Here is a 17854-nt window from a genome sequence, read left to right as displayed (position 1 = left end):
TTGCAGATTTGCATTCTTGAGATCGGAATACACGAGACTACCGTCAAAACCCGGATTAAAAAGAAATGCATTCTTCACTCCATACGATTTTTTAACCGAGAATGAAGTATTTTTAGAATCGATCACAGGGCACTGTTCCAACGTATCTTTGATGATTACTCGATCGATTGCATGAGTAGATGATTTTGGCTTTCAGATTTGGATTCCTGAGCTGATTACATTTGCCATTACTCTTGAAGAACCAAAATAAACTTCGATTTTTGAGCAAAAAATAAATCATTATTTTAATTGGGTTTATTATGTTTTTCTGACGTATTTTGACCTCTGGAATCTTAATCTGAAAGAAAAATTGATCTATCTCTAAAATTGACCGAGTTATCGCCAATTTTCAGCTTTTTGGGGTCAAAAATAAAAAATTCTTTTTTTAGTCTATCTTCATGTAATTCAAGCTCAGGAATCCGAATCCAAAGAAAAAATTGATCTACCTTAAAAAATGACCGAGTTATCCTGACTTTTTCGCATTTTTTGGTACAAATTTGAGGATATCTCGAAGGGAAAAAATCGTAGCTCAATTTGGACAACGGATTCGTGTTCCTGAGGTCAAAATACATCAGAAAAGTGCCATACGATCAATTTTAAAAAATAAAAATTTTTGGCCAAAAATTGAAAAAATCGTAAGGGGTACCCCTTGGAAAAATCTCAAATTTTGGCCAAAAATTTTTATTTTTAAAAATTGATCGTATGGCACTTTTCTTATGTATTTTGACCTCAGAAACACGAATCCGTTGAGAAAATTGAGCTACGATTTTTTCCCTTCGAGATATCCTCAAATTTATGCCAAAAATCGCGAGAAAATGGGGATAACTCGGTCATTTTTTCAGATAGATCAATTTTTCTCTTGGATTCGGATTCCTGAGCTCAAATTACATTAAGTTAGACTAAAAAATCAATTTTTCATTTTTGACCCCAAAAAGCTGAAAATTGGCCATAACTCGGTCAATTTTAGAGATAAATCAATTTGGCTTCTGGATTCGGCTTTCTGAGATCAAAATGCATTAGAATATCATAGAAACCCCGGTGAAAAAAAATATCTATTCTTGTCCTCAAAATTGAAGAAAATCCAAGGGATTTTTGGATTACTAGATCACCACGGTTTTCGGATAGGGATTCCTGAGATCAAAATACATCAGAATAGTATTTAAAACCCATCATAAGAACTTGTCGATTTTTTACCGACCTGGATTTTCTCGATATTCGGCCCAAAAATCAAATTTTTTCCACAGTTCACACAATTCTAACGTATTTCATACTAAAAAATTATTTTTTCTTCTCTAATTTACGGGGTGGCAAATGCGCCCCTGATTTCAGGTAAATCGGAGGGGTAGTTTGCCGTTCTTACCATCAGTTGCTCCTAAGGGATGATGATGTAGTAGTTCATCTATATCCAAGGGGTGGCGCCAGCATTTGCAACCCCATGAATTCAAAATAGATTTCCATTTTCGGAGTTAATTTTTGACTCCCAATTTGCATCGTACAAAGACTATTACATCCGGTATTGAAAAGTTAAAAGACAAATGTTGATCTAATCCATTTCCATTTTAACACAAACTCTCCCTTCGAATGTCCTCAGTGATTTTTTGCACATTCAAAATTCTGAATCAATTTGGTCAGTAATTCTAATCGAGTACGGTACATCATGGATGGTCGTAGAGTTTGGTATTTTACGTCCATTTTCGATGACATGGTGTACCAATTCGGTCTTGTGCTTCAACCACCTATTTGAAAGTACATCAAACGGTTGAATGTCGCAAATCAAAGAAAAAAGATTCGAGAAAAGCAATATTCAACATTTCGCTATTGCTGAGCTATACCTTCTATTTTGTGCAAATTTTTCGAAGAGCTGTTCCTTCGTTGGATACTTGGAATCCATAAACAGCCTTACTCGTTCCCATATATTAGCACGATTATGCTCGAGTAGCCAATATCGAGGTACGAGTAAGCACCGGGTGGGTGAGATGGAAACTATCCGACGATTGTGCATTTTCTCTCCTGTGGAGGAAAGACGTACGGATATCATTCTGGAAGTTCATATCGGAAAACTCACATGAGTCCTCTTACTATACCTAAGCCGAAGCAAGCACCCCGATAGAATACACAGACCTGCATAAATATCGTATTAACTTTCTTAGGATAAGTTTGTTGCGATATCGTGGACGGCTCTTTCATCAGCATCGCAGCAACATCTGTTATTTCGTGCCATTCATTCACCTAACAAATTACGACAGTTTTTTTATGATTGGCGGTATCAGAAATAGATAAATATTTCGATCGCGCCTAATTACCACGTCTTGAAGAGTCAATGTACAAATACTCGTCCTTTCCCTATCGACATTCATCGGCCGCTTTGACATCAACTGCGTATAGTCGATCTCCGATGCTGCCGGTTGCAATTCCTTGCCCCTCGACAGCTTGGCTTCCTATCGAGTTACATGAGTCAGGTATTTGCGGCAAAGGCAACGTTTTATCCATCATAAATCAGATATGGTGAAAACCTGCGACATGATATGTGAATCAGATTCAACGACTTCCTGAACACCTCCAGCCTCTGCAATTTTACTTTGATATTTTGCTTCAATTCCGGTGCTGAGCGACGACACTGCAGTCTTTTTCGAATTGTCTGCGTTGTATAATTTGTACTTATTGTTAGATGTACCCTCGACGATCTCTTTATGGATCAGCATGTGTTCGATCAGGCGACAAGTGCCGTGAAGTATGAAATGCACGTAATTAATCATGCCTGTCCCGTCTCCAAGTAAAACCTGGAAGATTTACACAGGTTTCGAATCTTTCGCAAGTTCTTTTTTCTCAATAAATTATTTTCTTTCGCCCATAAACCTCTTCGGGTTGGTAGTCCTTCACTTTACTCAAAATACAGCACTCCCTCATGGTTTCTTCGTCCCATCCTTTGAAGTAGTTAAAATTGACAATAGCATCTTTAAAAATTTCCCATTGCTCCGTCAACCACGGTCTCAATACTACGTTAAAATCTTGACGTGTTATCGTGAGCAAGTCGACGGAAGCTGCAATGAAATTTTAGAAATTTTGACTCGATCGTAATGGCGAATGTCAGGTTTACCGAATGATTGTTAAAATCGTTACTCTTAGTAATCGCAGTTGCAGATCGAGGTATAGAGTGGAGTAACGCGACTTCGCCAAACATATCACCAGGCCCTAAAGTTCCCACGTCGGTTTCGACTCTGTCTCCTGATGAAAGACAACGCGCTGATAAACAAGAATAATGATTTTTGGAATTGAAAACATACCCGTAACGCTGTCATCCATAATTTTTGACAGGATTACTTCGCCTCTAACGATGTAGTAAAGCATATGCGGTGTGTGTCCTTGTCGAACGATGATTCTCTCCGGACCAAAATATTGGTAGCCAGTTACAGCGGCTATTTGATCCCACATCGACTCAGGATATTTTTTGTAAGGTTGTAGATTTCTCATTAACGCCGCTAGATAAGCTCGGTGTTCCTTAGATCTTCCGGTTACTTCGGTCAGGAGTATCGAGCGATCCTGCAAATATTCTCACAGTAAAATTAGCGGTTGTCATTCGCGCGAAGAATTTGACTATATCGCTATAAAACTGAGCGAACTTTGAGCGTGAGCTTTTTTCTCTCCGGCATCCTTTTCCCTTGAACTAATTTTACGTTGTTCGCAACATCGTCCCCCAGTATCTCGTCGACTACAGGAACTTCCCTTAACCATTCCATGTACTCCAAGACCAGCCATGTCGCCGCGCGGAAACGATACCTTCCTTGAAGTTTTTTTGACTGTAGGCAGAAGAATTACAAATTTTTCTTCTCTCACAGTGCATTATACCATCGGATCTTACACAATACATACCACTTTTTTTTTCTTATCCCGTCTCTTTTTTTTCTGGTTTGGATATTTCGCCAATACATCTCGTAGAGAACTGGTTCTCGTACCGTTCATTTTACCGCAAAATTTTTCAACTAAATAACTCCACGAACACTGGCGAGAAAGTATTTCCTTGACCACCGAGGTTTGGTCGATGAATTCCCCCTGCACAGATTTCCATAGCGACGTACTCCAATCAAACTAAACAAGTGCTTTGCGGGTGGGAAAAGTGATTCAGGATTTCAAGGAAAATGAGCCCAACTTCGATACTACAGTTTTATGCACTTGTACTTTTATTTTATGAACTAGCGTACAGCATTACAAGTCATTGACTAAAATTTTAATACGGGCAAACATAATTGCTGGTAGCAACGCATGTTTGAGTATTCAGATTGAAAACCGTCGTACTCAGACATGTTAAACTTGTCTGGGTATAGGTTCCATTTGTCTCCAAAATGCAGAATGTATACGATTGACAAGTAGTATCGGTGGTATTTGGGAATCTTCCTGCAGCGGGGCACACAAATCCAGTTGTAGGGGCCAATGTGGTGGTCGGGGTCGTATCTGTCGTACAATTATACGAAGAAGAAAGCACACAAGTTGCACTGTCAGAGTTGAACAATGTTCCAGGTGGACAGTCGAACAGCGTGGGTACCAGTACGCCAAGAGTGGTACTGTTGCCGCAGAACACGTATTGCGAGCAGTTCGTCCCGACAGGAAATCTCCCCTGAAAGCGATACGATTTCAAAATATCGCATAAATTTTGAATGCGCAGCATACGGCTTATCGAGATAATACCTGTACAGTACAGTTGAAAAAAGCTTCAGGGTCAGTCGTGCAAGGCGTTTGGGAGCAGAAGCTCGACGTCGTCGAGTCGCAGAATGTTCCAGTTGGACAGGTGAGCGAGACACTTGTTGGGACTCCAGATGTACAAATCCGCAAAGAGCTGCAAGTTGTGCAGATAAATCCCAGGGTGTTACAAACTTGACCGTTTCCTCGACACCACAAGTAGATCCCGTGCAGCGCGACCTTTGGATAAATTATTTCAAATCGTCCGATGAATTGCAAACCGAACGCACCAATTCGTGTATTATATACTCACGAGAAAACAAAGCTTGCGAATCATTTTGAAAATCTTCTGCGGCACAGTGCTGTGACAATGATGCGAGTTACGACAAACCCCGGTACTTGTATTCCACTTTCATGACCGTGAGCTTATTCTTTTATCGAATTTTATTACGGGTCTCTATAAATTGAGAGACAAGTTATAGACGTATAAACAATATTACATAAGCACGATGTATGAGGCTTATGAATAGGTATCTTATTATTATATTATGCGTCTACCACTATACTACGAGTGTAGTACACACAGCAATAAGTCGCAAGCTTAGGAAACGTGTACGTATTGTACGTTGTGAATTTGATATTGCACCGAATCATTCACAGAACGTATTTATACTTACAAAATTTTCATAAACCGTAAACTACGATTATTATTAGTCCCACAATTGATTTTGATTGTTCAACGAGAGACCGTTCGTCGTTGCTGCGATAAAAATTCAGCATCTGAGTACTTGCGAAACTTATGGCTCATACAATCTGTAGAAGTGTGTGGAATTTTTCAAAAAAACCTATATTGTACTTAAAAAATTATACTTCTACTATCTGTTAGTCATCACGGTAATTCCAGGATGTGTTCGGTTACTGTATGCTTATTATTTTTTATTCATCGTGTTCAGCGAACAGTCGTGGATAAGGCAAGGAAGTGGACGTTTCTTTCCAGATCACCGTGACCAGTGGAGTTGCGAGCGAACAACAGTGAATAAAACGCGAAAACGTTGATAAACTTTCGTTTTTAATATCATCGATTAAACCTGTACCGTTTGGTGAACCAAAAGTAAATCTTTATTTTCTAAATATCGTTCGCAATGAAACACATTTCAATTTCGTGCGTCCAACTACTCTTTACTATCTTGGGATTCTATCAAGGTATGCATAGAACGAACTATCCGTATTCGAGACCTCGTCAGCCTGCAAGCTCAGATGTAGTGATAATGGGAATTACGATCGAGAAGCCATCGGATAAATTCGATAATTTCATTTTGACGGATATCTGTTCAAACGCTGCATTTGTGTCCAGTTGAAACTTCCTTCATGGTTTCCTGCGAAACAAGTCCAACTCGCGGTTTGATTTCCCTTGAACGTAGAATAAACAGCGTAGTTTACAGTTTCGCGGCAACCGCAATACTGTGAACATCAAGAATTTATACCCTCTTTATGCGAGAGTCATTCCAAACTTCCATAATGACTCTTTAGAATATTATAATTCGAATTACTACTAATTCCTTTCAGGAGCGATGGCTCGGACATCAGAGATGTTCACACCTTCAGAGGGTGAGCTTATAATCCAAGAGGGGGATAAACTGGAACTTGATTGCTCAAGTGAAAATGATGAAATTAAATTTTCGACGCCAGACGGTGTTGAATATAATTCAACAGCTTCCTCTGATGATCGAACTCAGATCACCAATGATAACGGTGATTATTACGGTGATTTATGGACGTTTAGTCGTTCGAATATGTCCGCTGCGGATACGGGGTGGTACGCTTGTGCACAGTCGGATGTTAAAATAGAAAATAACGATCAAGTCATCGATCATCCTACCGAGAATATCAATTGGGTTTACGTATACGTCCGCTGTAAGCATTGCTTTGATATTTATCTTAAACCGTAGATACATTGATACATCTATGCACATTGCACGCACGATGCGTATCGATCGTCTGCTTTGCCCAAGTTTCTTCACCCTTATTGAAAAATTTCTTCAGCTCCCCAGCTTTTGACCGTTATAAATAAACCGAAATGGAAATGGGACCTGCCAGCAATTGCTGGAGATACAGTAGTCATACCGTGCAGGCCAACTTCACCTTCGCTACGTCCGTCACTCATCAAGATGGTATGATAACTAAAGTGTATAAAATATCGATTCAACCCCATTGCTAAGGGTCGTTAATACGCAATGATTTTTACAGAATGAGACCGTAGATTTGGAATTCACCGAAAAAATTGGTTTCATTATAAAAAACGTCGGAATAAATCAGGGGCAAGACAGATACACTTGTAAAATCGAACAACCCGATGGCCAATTTACTTCGTCACCGTTGTACTGTCTTCGCGTTATCGGTAAGTACATTCAGTTCTCGAATTGTGCAGTGACTTGGAAAATCACGTCACTCCCAAGAGGACGAATGTGATTTTAATCTGATAGTTGCACGTAGTATGTTCGCGTTCAAGTGATTCGACTAATTTTCAATTACAGCGGAATTGCCCTATCCGACAATCACTCAAGTTCCTATCGTGGTCCAGGGGACAAATCAGGTTCTGGAGTGTAGCGTCGATTTGCGGAATAGCGATGCTCGTTTATGTGAATTGAGGTGGGAAGCTCCAGAGAAAATATTCGTAAGTTAAAAATGTGGTTGTCTGCTGTAACATCGATCACTATTCCAGTTATCGGATGTACTCGAATTTTAAATCCCACATTCCATCGAATGAAATTTCAGAACGACGAAAGGCACACCATAGATACATTAACAGTCAGGAATGAACCAGGAAAAGTAAAAATGCTAGCCAATCTTACAATAATTGATGTCCACAAGAACGATAGTGGGACATATTTCTGTACTTTAAAATGTTCTACCGGAAATATGATGACCGCAGAAATGTTCCTCCCAGTTTACGGTAAGTTCGTGCAAGAATATTATTATCTGTCCTTCATTTATCGTGGCAGCGTACTAGTGCAATTATCTCACGATCGCATCATAGAAGAAAATATTTTCATTTCACGCGAACCCACGTGATTATTTTTTCTCTCAGACTCCGAGCAGCTCCACATCCACGTTTCTATCGATGGATCTAATTATTCGATTGTGAAGCAGTGGAACGAATCTGAAGATACAGAAGCATTGTGGGTCTTGCGTATCGGCGCTGGTCCTCAGTCGGTCTCCGTGAAATGGTACGACGCGAATGGCCGTGAAATTGATAGCGAACCTGACGAGGGAAGAAAATACATGCATAAGCACGAGAAAGACGTTCACTCGTTTCGAATAAGTAATGTAACCGTTCGTGACAGCGGGATATACAAAGTGCACATCTCTACCCCCCGTGAGGAAAAAGATGTTGAACTCAGCTTGACTGTATTCGGTATGAAATCGCTTTATATTTTTACTCTTATCAGAAAGTAGATATCTAACGCAGTTTCGTAAAATATTAACATTGACGCAGGACCGCCGGAGTCTCACATTATTCCTAATACAAGTTCGTCGTACTACAAACCAGAGAAGTCTTATACCTTTGAGTGCATTACGTTTGGTTTCCCACCACCTAATATTACATGGACCTTTTTGGAATACCCCTACTATCCTTCCACAGAATATTCTTCGGTTTCACATCCTCTGGCAAGTACCGAAAAAACATTTGTTTTCTGCCAGAGCTTATATTTCATCAAAATATTATATCATTCTACGTCGGTTTTATGCTCTCACCAGGGAAATGAAGCCGAATCTGAAAATAACAGTTCTATTAACCCAAAGTCGACTGTGGATGTGGAAATAAAAATGCCAGGACTTCTGACGTGTGAGACCTGCAACGAATTTAGTTGCACCGAAGCTACGCAGATGATTTTAGTTCTAGGTAAACTATCGCTATGCATGTTTCTGTGGTCAATAAAGTCAAATTTTTTCAACGAACCTTCGTATTCATGATACAGATATAGACAACGATCAAGAACATAGCATAGACGGTCCAAATTTAATTGCCATCGGTGACTATGCCCAAATAACTTGTCGTGGTTCTCGTTATAATTACACCGACGTGGTGTGGACGGAGAAGGACTATGAAAATTTAGGTGAGCTGTTTTATATCATTTCACCGAGATTTCGAAGATTTTGTTCCTTCCATTTTTTACTAAAAATTATCTTCACAGAATCCATGCCAGATAAAATAAACGTTAGTCAAACTTCTACGAAATTCTCAAAGCTGTCGATACTTGAAATATTTGATGCGAGTTACAATGATACTGGAGTTTACACCTGCACATTTTATAACAAGAGTGGAAATGCTAGGATGATGAATTACACGATAACTGTACGAGGTATGTATCGTTTGTTAGGCGTGTCATGTCGAACGTTGTTAATCACTTGAATTTTTTTTCCGCTAAAACAGAAGGTGTAGCCCCGTGTATCACTTCAAAAAGTCATTGGTTCGAAGAAGTATTACTGGAAGAAACAGGCGATGATTTTCCAGACAGTATAAAAGTATGGAACCTAAAGTGTACCGTGGAGGGCGTACCGATTCCAAAATTGTCATGGTTCAAGGTTTGTCATTGATAATTACCGTGACTAGGCGATGAATAACTTTTTTCTAATTTCCTTGACGTTCGGATAGGACGACAAACTCCTCACGACCAGTGACAAATACAATATTTCAAGCGATAATTCGGAGCTTCACATTATAAACTTCGTCGATTCAGATAGTGGACTTTACTCTTGTCGAGCGGAAAATCGTCTCAACAAGACTTCTAAAGAATTTTATTTGACACCGGATGGTAAGCCATTCATAGTCTTCTCTAGTATCTTCGATCAGCGTTGCTGCAACGTTTTTTTCCGCTAATACAATCAACGCAGATTCAAGAACGATGATTCTATTTGCAAAAATGAAATACCTTTATTATTTTCAGAAACCCCCACCACGACTCATACAATTTGGTTAAGCGCGATTTGCGCTCTCATTTTAACCATCGTCGTGGTAATTATTTATGTGGTTTTAAAAGTGAGGCACGAAAGGGTGAGTCGAATCGCTGGGATAAGCATATCGATAATAACGAAGTATGTGAATGATTAAATTTTTTTTCAGCACATGAGAAAACAATTACATGCGGATGGACTTACGTACTTTGAAAACGGAGCGGTAGAGTGTCTGAATCCAGACTTGACCGTCGATGACCAAGCCGAGTTACTGCCTTATGATAAAAAATGGGAATTTCCGAGGGAACGATTGTTCATTGGTGCGTAATTTTGATAGATTGAAACAAAAAAAAACAAAAAACAGTCATAGAATATCCGATCGTTACTCGTTATCAGGCAAGCAACTTGGGAGCGGTGCATTTGGGGTGGTAATGCAAGCGGAGGCACACGGAATATCCTACAAAGAGGAAGTTACGACCGTTGCAGTAAAAATGATTCGACGATCGGCTGACCCAAGTTACATGCGAGCGCTTTCTAGCGAACTTAAGATTATGACGTACCTTGGACAACACTTAAATATCGTTAATCTACTCGGAGCTTGCACGAAAAATATAATCAGCAAACGTAAGTCGGCTATGATTGATTCGAGAATATTCATCATACGTCTATAGATAAAAAATCAATAGCTACGATTATTCAATGATTGTCGACAGGTGAACTATTCGTTATTGTGGAGTTTTGTCGTTTTGGAAACCTGCACAACTATTTGCAGACTCACAGATCCGGGTTCATTGATCAAATCGATCCGACCACCAAAAAAATTAATCCAAATATCGGATGTGAGCTTTTAGCAAAGTACGAAACTATTTTCAAACCAATTTTTATAGTTAAAGTCACCACGCATACTTAAGTTATTAGGATTTCGTATGGATTGTTTTTAACGAGATCATAACTTCTGACTAAATTTATATTTTTCTACCCCGATTATCCAGATCGAAGCTCGCTTCGAAATCTCAATTTTCTCAGAGCGTAAGCACATCCTCGTCCACTAGTTATGCTAGTGACAGCGGCAGTGAACTTTTGGAAGTCCATCTTCAAGGTACCAACTCCGAAGATATAGGATATGGTTCCAACGGCAGCAGGATAGTCACAACTGATCCATTCCAGCCTGGTTGGCGATCGAATTATCGTGGTGACTATAAAGAAAAAAAAGTCAGGCTAATTTGTACTCAAGATTTGGTCTGCTGGGCTTGGCAAGTTGCACGTGGCATGGAATATCTCAGTTCTAGAAATGTGTGTAGAGAACTTCGATTGAAAGTAGCTTCACCATTTACGAACAACCCCTGTGGATTATTCTTGCGTTTAATTCTCTAGGTTTTACACGGTGATCTGGCAGCGCGAAATATCCTCCTTGCCGACGATAACATCGTTAAGATTTGCGACTTTGGATTGGCCAAAAATATGTACAAAGATGATAATTACAAAAAACGAGGAGATGGTCCTTTGCCGATAAAATGGATGGCCATCGAATCCATCAGAGACAAAATATTTTCGATTAAATCTGATGTCTGGTCCTTTGGAATAGTCTTGTGGGAATTTTTTACATTGGCTCGTACTCCTTATCCTGGTATAGAGGTTGGAACACAGTATGTGAAATTAATCGATGGCTACCGCATGGAAAAACCGATCTATGCAACACAACAGATGTAAGTGTGATATTTGTCGGTTGTTCGCATTTTGGTGTAAAAAATTGAAAATGTAGATTGGCAAAATATCATCGACTGCTCCTCGTTTCAGATATGATTTGATGTTACATTGTTGGATGGGAAAGCCCACTTTGCGACCCGCATTTTCCGAGATCGTTGAAATGCTTGGCATGTTAATGATCGATGGAATAAAAATGGTGAGTTTTTCGGAACGAGACATGGAACTTCGGAATTAAATTCTTTATATATTTCAGCACTATCTCGAACTCGACACTCCGTACATGGACATGAACATCCAGGCCTTGCAAAATGGAGAAATCGATTTTTTGAAAATGATGTCCCTTCCCAGTTGTGGTGACGACGATCCTGACGCTACCTTGCAAGTCCTTCCGAATTCGGCTTATGTGCCGATGGCTGCAGTAACGCCAAAGATCGATAGAACTAGAAATTTGAGCACGCACCATGAAGTTGACGAATTTTCTATTGAAACTTCTGAAACAAAAAAGTTAGCTGACTACACTTCAGATACTAAATCTTCGGCAACTTTAGGGGCTGAGAATTCACCCGCAGAATCTATTAAATCTCGCGATGAGAACGTGCAATCTATAGAGCAGGATAGAGTTCCAGACATAACGGAAGCGGAATTAGAGTATTTCAATTACATGAAATCTCTACATCTCCCTACCGCGAAGAAATCGCCAAATCTAACGGACGCAATAACTTCAAATTCGAAACAACCTGCAGCGGTCAACTTGCAGGAGAATAAAAATAATACCAACGCGTCCGCTTCCTCGTCTAATAGCGAGGAGAACAATTATTACGTTAATATACCGCGATCAAAATCCAAACAACTTGAACCCCACGAAAATGCTGTTACTAATCGTTATTATGAGATGACGTCTGAGTTGTGAAAAAGGAATCATTTTCACATTATGATATCGTAGTTTAAGTATTTATTATTTCTACCGCATTGTGGGAATTAACCAAATTAAAAAATGTATTTTTATTTATCAAAAGTATTCCACACTTATTCTCGTCTTCGTGCAAATCAATGTTACATGAGCCAATGAGAAATGATTCGCTTTCGCAAAAGACTTATTATTAGCTCACGAAATAACATTGTTCAACGGGCCTATCTCCGTGAAAAAAATTCTTAGTGAAAAATAAAAAGAGGATTCAGCAGCTGATAGAATAATGTATTTCTGAATTGAAACCGATTTTATAGATTAAAAAAATCCGCCTGCCTCATGCGTGGCTTTGAAATTCTTCTCAAAAAATGATTTGCGCGCATCGATCGCTTTACGGAGTTGTGCCGAAGAAGAAAGATGAAAAAAATCATTTTTTTTGCATGCATCTAAAAGCAAAAGGTTCAAGCTTTAATTTGACTCCAATTTCGTTCATCTAGGTGCTTTTTTCACAAAGTTATGAGGGTTTGAAAATCAACTATTTTCGCGCAGGAGTCGAGTCGTTGCTTTAAATCTGACACACCCTTATGAATGAATTATGAATGAACAGCAGCAGCCAATCAGCGTTTACTACGAATTCCGTAGTAGAAGGGTTACGAAAAAGGGTTGAACTATGTAAGTCAAATTTGCAATGTCGTTAATGTAGGTCAGTTGAACAACACGTTTTACAAAAAAGTTACAAGTTTTTAAAAATAAATCTCAGATTTTTATGTATGATTAAATTGGTTTGGATCTCAGAAACGATAATTATCTACTTAATATTTTCATAATTTAGTGCGTTCACTGAGTGCCTTACAGCGCCATAGAAAACACCGCCAGCCTCACCAACTTCTGGCAATTACTGGTCACTTTCAGTTGTGTTTCTTCGTTGGTGCTCTGAGCGGTCAATTAAAGATAATTCGTTTTAATTGTCAAAGATTAGTTGCTTGTAGAATACTCAAAAATGGTAATTATAATTTATGTCATTAATACACGATGTTGGCTTTTTTTCAATCTCAACTATTCAATTCAATTACTTGTATACTTTGGCTGAACATGACATTTGCAATATTTGAAGAAGGTTATGTTGTCTTTGTATTGATACTTATAATATCTTGGTTAAGTTGATACTTCAATCAGTGTGACAGTCATCTTATTTCATTCATGATTCAGACCACCTGCCTAAATTGTGATTTCAGAGTTTCGGTCTACCTTCTGTGAAGCCTAAGCCATCGACAGAGAATGGAATAAGCATTCCCGATGATACGTATGGCGTTCCAAATGCTTTGGTATCAGGGTAAGTTATTGATACAAACTGTATGATAGAATGCACCTATTGATTCAAAGAATTGAAGATCGTGCATTTATTTGAAGTTCTTAAAACTGGTAGTTTACTCCTCTTTTTTTCTTTTTAGATTATCAGCTACTAGAGCAAGCCTCGGATTTTCACATCCTCTACAAGCATCAGAGCAAAGTGTAAGTAACTATTTTTGTTTCCAATCTGCTTCAATTTATTAATTCTAATTGTCTACTGCAGTATGTCCAAAACCAACTTCGCATGGATATGGCAATGCTGAGAAACACGCAAGGTCTCCATGCACCTATGCGTCTAGCTATGGAACTCAAATCTGCTGATAAAATTGGGAGGCTCCCTTTCCTTCCATCTTCTGGTTTGATGAGGGATGTGATTCTCGGCAGAGATGAAGAAATTGGGTAAGATTATAGATAATGGACTACACGTTCTCGCGCTTGAAAAATACGTAATAGAGTTTGTAAATTTTTCAGATTCGAGGATATACTTAATACCACTGAATTCAGAGAACAGATGTGCCAGCCGCACGCAATGGTAGAGCAAAGTTTGGGAATTCTCTAGGATCTCTGAATATCCACAATTTTTTAGGCCGACACTCTCCATGCTATGCAAGATGACTGTGCCTCTTATGGTACAGGTAATTAATAAATTCTTTTCGATTGAAAGTTCGCATTTGTTTTTTTTCCATACATGCATTATTTTCATGTTATATTTACAACTGATTGCAATTTCGTAAAATAAAAGTCTCGGAAGATTAATACACTTCGAAAAATAGTCTTCTGAGTGAAATTGTGTTATTCAAAAACCAAGTTTTTACACCCCAAATTCATCGGGCATCTGGCCACACTAGATCCAGGAGTCTGATTCCACATATCTTTTTTACCTCCTCAATTCCCGTGGCTAATTCTTCTTCCTGAGTATTATTTACCCGATTCTCTATGCCGGTCAGAATAGCTGCGATTTTGTTTTCCCGCGCACATATGACGAACGGGAATTGGAACTTCTCTTTGTATCTGAAACCGAAATAAAAAAAAATTGTCCCCGCATTTTTAATTCGAGTTTTATTTGATTGACCCAATCTTCGACTCACAACGCGTTGAAATTATTCAACGTCTGTTTTTCCTCTCGCGTCATCGTATCTAGACCCGCAATTTTTTGTTCGTTTTGAGATTCTGCTGTGAGCTTTCCGTCCTCGGATAATTTACCTGCCAAATCTGGATGCTTGATCAATACGTTTTCCTTTTCTGCGAAAATTAGTAGGTGAATTTTGAGTTAAATATTTTCGACATTCGTTAAAATTTTACTCATGATTTCTTACCACTAGTAGTTAGGCTATCCAAATAATCATCGAAGGCTGTCTTTAACGCCTGGGCCGAAGAAAAGGGCCGTTTTGAAGCCACCGATCTAGCTGCCTCGGGGCAGTGTTCGATCACGTTTGCGAAAAGCCATTCGAATTGTTCCGTGGGTAGAGCGTTGACCTCAAGTATGCTCAAAATTCCACTGGTAGGCATTTTTCTGGACGTATTTTTTCAGTTATTGCATTATTTTACTTTAATCAGCATATTCACTATACCGTCTCCATTTGTAATTTATTTTCTCCAACCAAAGTGTGACAATTTCTCCCGTAACTCATTACTATTCGGAACGATAACCGCGTAAATTTAGATTAGGCATTGTTGACTCACAATCACCGTCGTATCGCAGTTCGCGGGTGATAAAGACTTTAATAAAACTGGCCGAATTGGTTTCTGTTCAAACGATATTTCTTGATTTAAAATGAAATCGGTTCTATGACAATATTTTACAAAGCTATTGTGTTACATCCACACCTAACGGACTGTGTTTCCTATCGAACGAATTAACATTATCGATCTAATCCACGTGTAACACGATCTGCACAAAACACTTGCACGATCCACTATTGACACATCTTGGAATTGGTTTCAGTTATCTTGTTTAAAATTATTACGTAACACACGAAACAGTAAAGGGCATTCGACGTATGGTATAGAATCAAGCGAAACGCGCTTCGTATACACCTGTATTCTTTATCGGTACATATGATACTTTGCTACATTGATACTCACCCTGTTTACACTGACAACTGTTGTAATTTCATTCACAGAATGCTGGAACTGAATAATCGTAATCTCTGACACGACCACAGATTGGGCTAAAGTTCATGGTATTATCAGCAGTTCTCTACATTTTAATAACATCTACATTCTTCATGTATCGTATGTGCAGGACCGTGAGAGATCCAAGAATTCTCTAGTAAAATGTAAGTTAATACATTCAGATATTCTTCGCAATGATTATTTCGAAAATTATTCTCTCACGTCGTGAGATCATCAAGTTTCTGGATTCAGAAACACGAATCGGCCAATTATTTTCCGAAAGGTCGGAGAAAAATTTTCTAGCGCGTAGAAGGTTGTAGATTTAAATTTTCGGATCTACCGCCTTTCCCGAACCCACCATTCGGCTTCCGTCGTCGATGTAGAAACGCAGCTTGAACGAAAGTGCGAGGAGTCGACCATCGATGATCGAAGCGGAATTCAAATTTTGAATTTAAATTATTGTTCGCACGCACAACCCGAACAAAAATTCTTCCAGACCGAATCCCGGGAAATTTCTGGTTGATATGTGAAAACTTTCGCGGTTTCTTGCAGATCCGATGGCGGAATATAATTATTTTCGAATACCTGTGATATAAAAAAAAAGGAAAAAAAAAAACGGGGATACAACGTCGTAAGGTATGAGTTTGACCACGTTTTTATTTGTTCGGCGTCTCTGCGTATAATCAACCTTTATAATTATAACATGGTTATTTATGCTATGCTGGCACATGAGCTCCTTCACCTTTTCCTTTCCTGTTTCTATCGCCATGGGAGTTGCGATCGACCCAGAGGCCAATTAGGTAGGCGGTTCCATCGATGTGGCCACCAGTAACGAAGGCAGGTGTAACATTATACCTCCAGCTATTCCGGATAATGGCAAACCGCCATTTTACCCTCATTCAGAACCATGTATGTAAGTCTCTTCTCGTTTTCATATATTTATCTATATCGCATCTTTTACTATATCCACTTAACTATCGAACTTCCTCCGAAATTTATTAAGAAAAAAATTGATTCGCGACATACCTAATTTGAATATTTATAAACTCTCGTCTACACGTATATCACATATATACTATATCACATGACTACATATTTTCATTTATGGTCGAATTATTATAAAGCGGAGAATATAGCATGCGGATGACAATCTTGATCGCGATGCGCACGACGAAATTACGACTGATATGATTGTAATCGCCAAATAATTTTGGTATTTCGTCACGTTATTCAATCATAATTTATATTGCTTTCCAACTATGATTTTTTCTCTATAAATCCGTGATGTATTCGGCTGTCACATAATGGTCAATGAAATAAATAACATATAAATGATTTACGGTAAAATATCGAATCTGCAATTAGTGAGTCAACAAATTAAAGATTTTAAGCCAATAAAATTAATCCCGATGATCGATAGAAATCGGGGTTTTGATGTGAGCTTTTGTTGAAATTGAACGATCAGCCGGTTATCTTCATAATTAATTCTCCACCATCGATATAATACAGTGTTGATAAAAATGAATTCAACGCTCATATATGTGGGCGCGATGACGATCGTAATTATAGTGCGCTTATCATAATTAATTTCTCGCACCTATAACATGCTCACGCTCACCTGAAACGTCGCGAGAATCATTCCTCCGTACGACGAATTCCCGCATCACGTGAATTACAGAAAACGAATTATAATTTAATTCAGACTTGCGAGAATCACCGCGAAGCAGACCGAGGTTGAATAAGCTAGGCACGTATTTTCTTCGGCGACTGGATAAAATCTGCGGCGAATCGTCGACATTGAACTGCAAAGTTATGTTAAAAACGGGTCGGGCCATCGAGTTGCTGCATCGGATGAAAGAGCTGCGCGGTCCGGCTGCAACGCTACGAAGGCCTTATAATACGGAGGTGACGGGGGGATGGAATGGAATGGAAAAGAAGAGAAAAGAACTGGACGTTTTATTACAGTTTTCATCCTTAGATTAGTCCCTTTGGAAGCGTCGATACTCGATTCCGCAGCTAGCCGGGCCTTTATTGCCACCATAAAAGTATCTATTTGGCGTTTTCAGCCGCACCCCGACGCTGCAGCACGCCGCGCGTTATGTCCGT

At 39.0% G+C, this 17854-nt stretch overlaps 6 protein-coding genes and 1 long non-coding RNA gene across 7 annotated transcripts in view; 4 read left to right on the top strand and 3 right to left on the bottom strand.

The window, feature by feature from the left end:
- Positions 1–1022: 1022 nt before the first annotated feature.
- Positions 1023–4011, bottom strand: LOC105691214. Its single transcript, XM_012409552.3, has 10 exons — positions 3910–4011; positions 3660–3836; positions 3324–3579; positions 3160–3264; positions 2896–3080; positions 2553–2819; positions 2343–2477; positions 2124–2268; positions 1872–2049; positions 1023–1775 (listed from the first exon to the last, which is right to left on the bottom strand). The coding sequence occupies exons 1-10, from the start codon at positions 3997–3999 to the stop codon at positions 1646–1648; spliced, it is 1668 nt and encodes a 555-aa protein (XP_012264975.2). The 5' UTR covers positions 4000–4011; the 3' UTR covers positions 1023–1645.
- Positions 4012–4194: 183 nt separating this feature from the next.
- On the bottom strand, positions 4195–5179 carry LOC105691213 (uncharacterized protein PB18E9.04c). The gene is made up of 3 exons (XM_012409551.2): positions 5027–5179; positions 4723–4953; positions 4195–4651 (listed from the first exon to the last, which is right to left on the bottom strand). The coding sequence occupies exons 1-3, from the start codon at positions 5048–5050 to the stop codon at positions 4265–4267; spliced, it is 642 nt and encodes a 213-aa protein (XP_012264974.2). The 5' UTR covers positions 5051–5179; the 3' UTR covers positions 4195–4264.
- Positions 5180–5471: 292 nt separating this feature from the next.
- LOC125500973 (mast/stem cell growth factor receptor Kit-like) lies at positions 5472–8480 on the top strand. The gene is made up of 9 exons (XM_048655348.1): positions 5472–5916; positions 6280–6627; positions 6757–6884; positions 6961–7111; positions 7248–7387; positions 7489–7666; positions 7802–8128; positions 8210–8386; positions 8473–8480. Exons 1-9 carry the CDS (start codon positions 5856–5858, stop codon positions 8478–8480), a joined length of 1518 nt encoding a protein of 505 aa, XP_048511305.1. The 5' UTR covers positions 5472–5855.
- On the top strand, positions 8478–12995 carry LOC105691232 (vascular endothelial growth factor receptor 1-like). Its single transcript, XM_020855380.2, has 13 exons — positions 8478–8617; positions 8694–8831; positions 8910–9077; positions 9149–9300; positions 9371–9530; positions 9663–9769; positions 9839–9989; positions 10066–10293; positions 10383–10524; positions 10662–10962; positions 11044–11375; positions 11467–11572; positions 11630–12995. Exons 1-13 carry the CDS (start codon positions 8542–8544, stop codon positions 12284–12286), a joined length of 2718 nt encoding a protein of 905 aa, XP_020711039.2. The 5' UTR covers positions 8478–8541; the 3' UTR covers positions 12287–12995.
- A 142-nt stretch (positions 12996–13137) lies between these two features.
- Positions 13138–14296, top strand: LOC105691234 (proteasome maturation protein). The gene is made up of 5 exons (XM_012409575.3): positions 13138–13286; positions 13519–13616; positions 13735–13795; positions 13857–14032; positions 14105–14296. Exons 1-5 carry the CDS (start codon positions 13284–13286, stop codon positions 14190–14192), a joined length of 426 nt encoding a protein of 141 aa, XP_012264998.1. The 5' UTR covers positions 13138–13283; the 3' UTR covers positions 14193–14296.
- A 21-nt stretch (positions 14297–14317) lies between these two features.
- On the bottom strand, positions 14318–15836 carry LOC105691233 (2-oxo-4-hydroxy-4-carboxy-5-ureidoimidazoline decarboxylase-like). Its single transcript, XM_012409574.3, has 4 exons — positions 15719–15836; positions 14950–15146; positions 14722–14875; positions 14318–14644 (listed from the first exon to the last, which is right to left on the bottom strand). Exons 2-4 carry the CDS (start codon positions 15140–15142, stop codon positions 14458–14460), a joined length of 534 nt encoding a protein of 177 aa, XP_012264997.1. The 5' UTR covers positions 15143–15146; positions 15719–15836; the 3' UTR covers positions 14318–14457.
- LOC125501059 overlaps positions 15576–17854 on the top strand; it is a 7779-nt gene continuing 5500 nt past the window's right edge. Inside the window, exons 1-2 of the long non-coding RNA XR_007278583.1 lie at positions 15576–15685; positions 15757–15912. This is a non-coding gene — a long non-coding RNA (uncharacterized LOC125501059). The remainder of the gene's footprint in view (positions 15686–15756; positions 15913–17854) is intronic.

The sequence above is a fragment of the Athalia rosae genome, chromosome 5 (assembly GCF_917208135.1).
Source record: "Athalia rosae chromosome 5, iyAthRosa1.1, whole genome shotgun sequence".
NCBI lineage: Eukaryota > Metazoa > Arthropoda > Insecta > Hymenoptera > Athaliidae > Athalia > Athalia rosae.
Note: the sequence above shows the minus strand (reverse complement) of the source record. Positions and strands in the feature narration are given on the sequence as shown.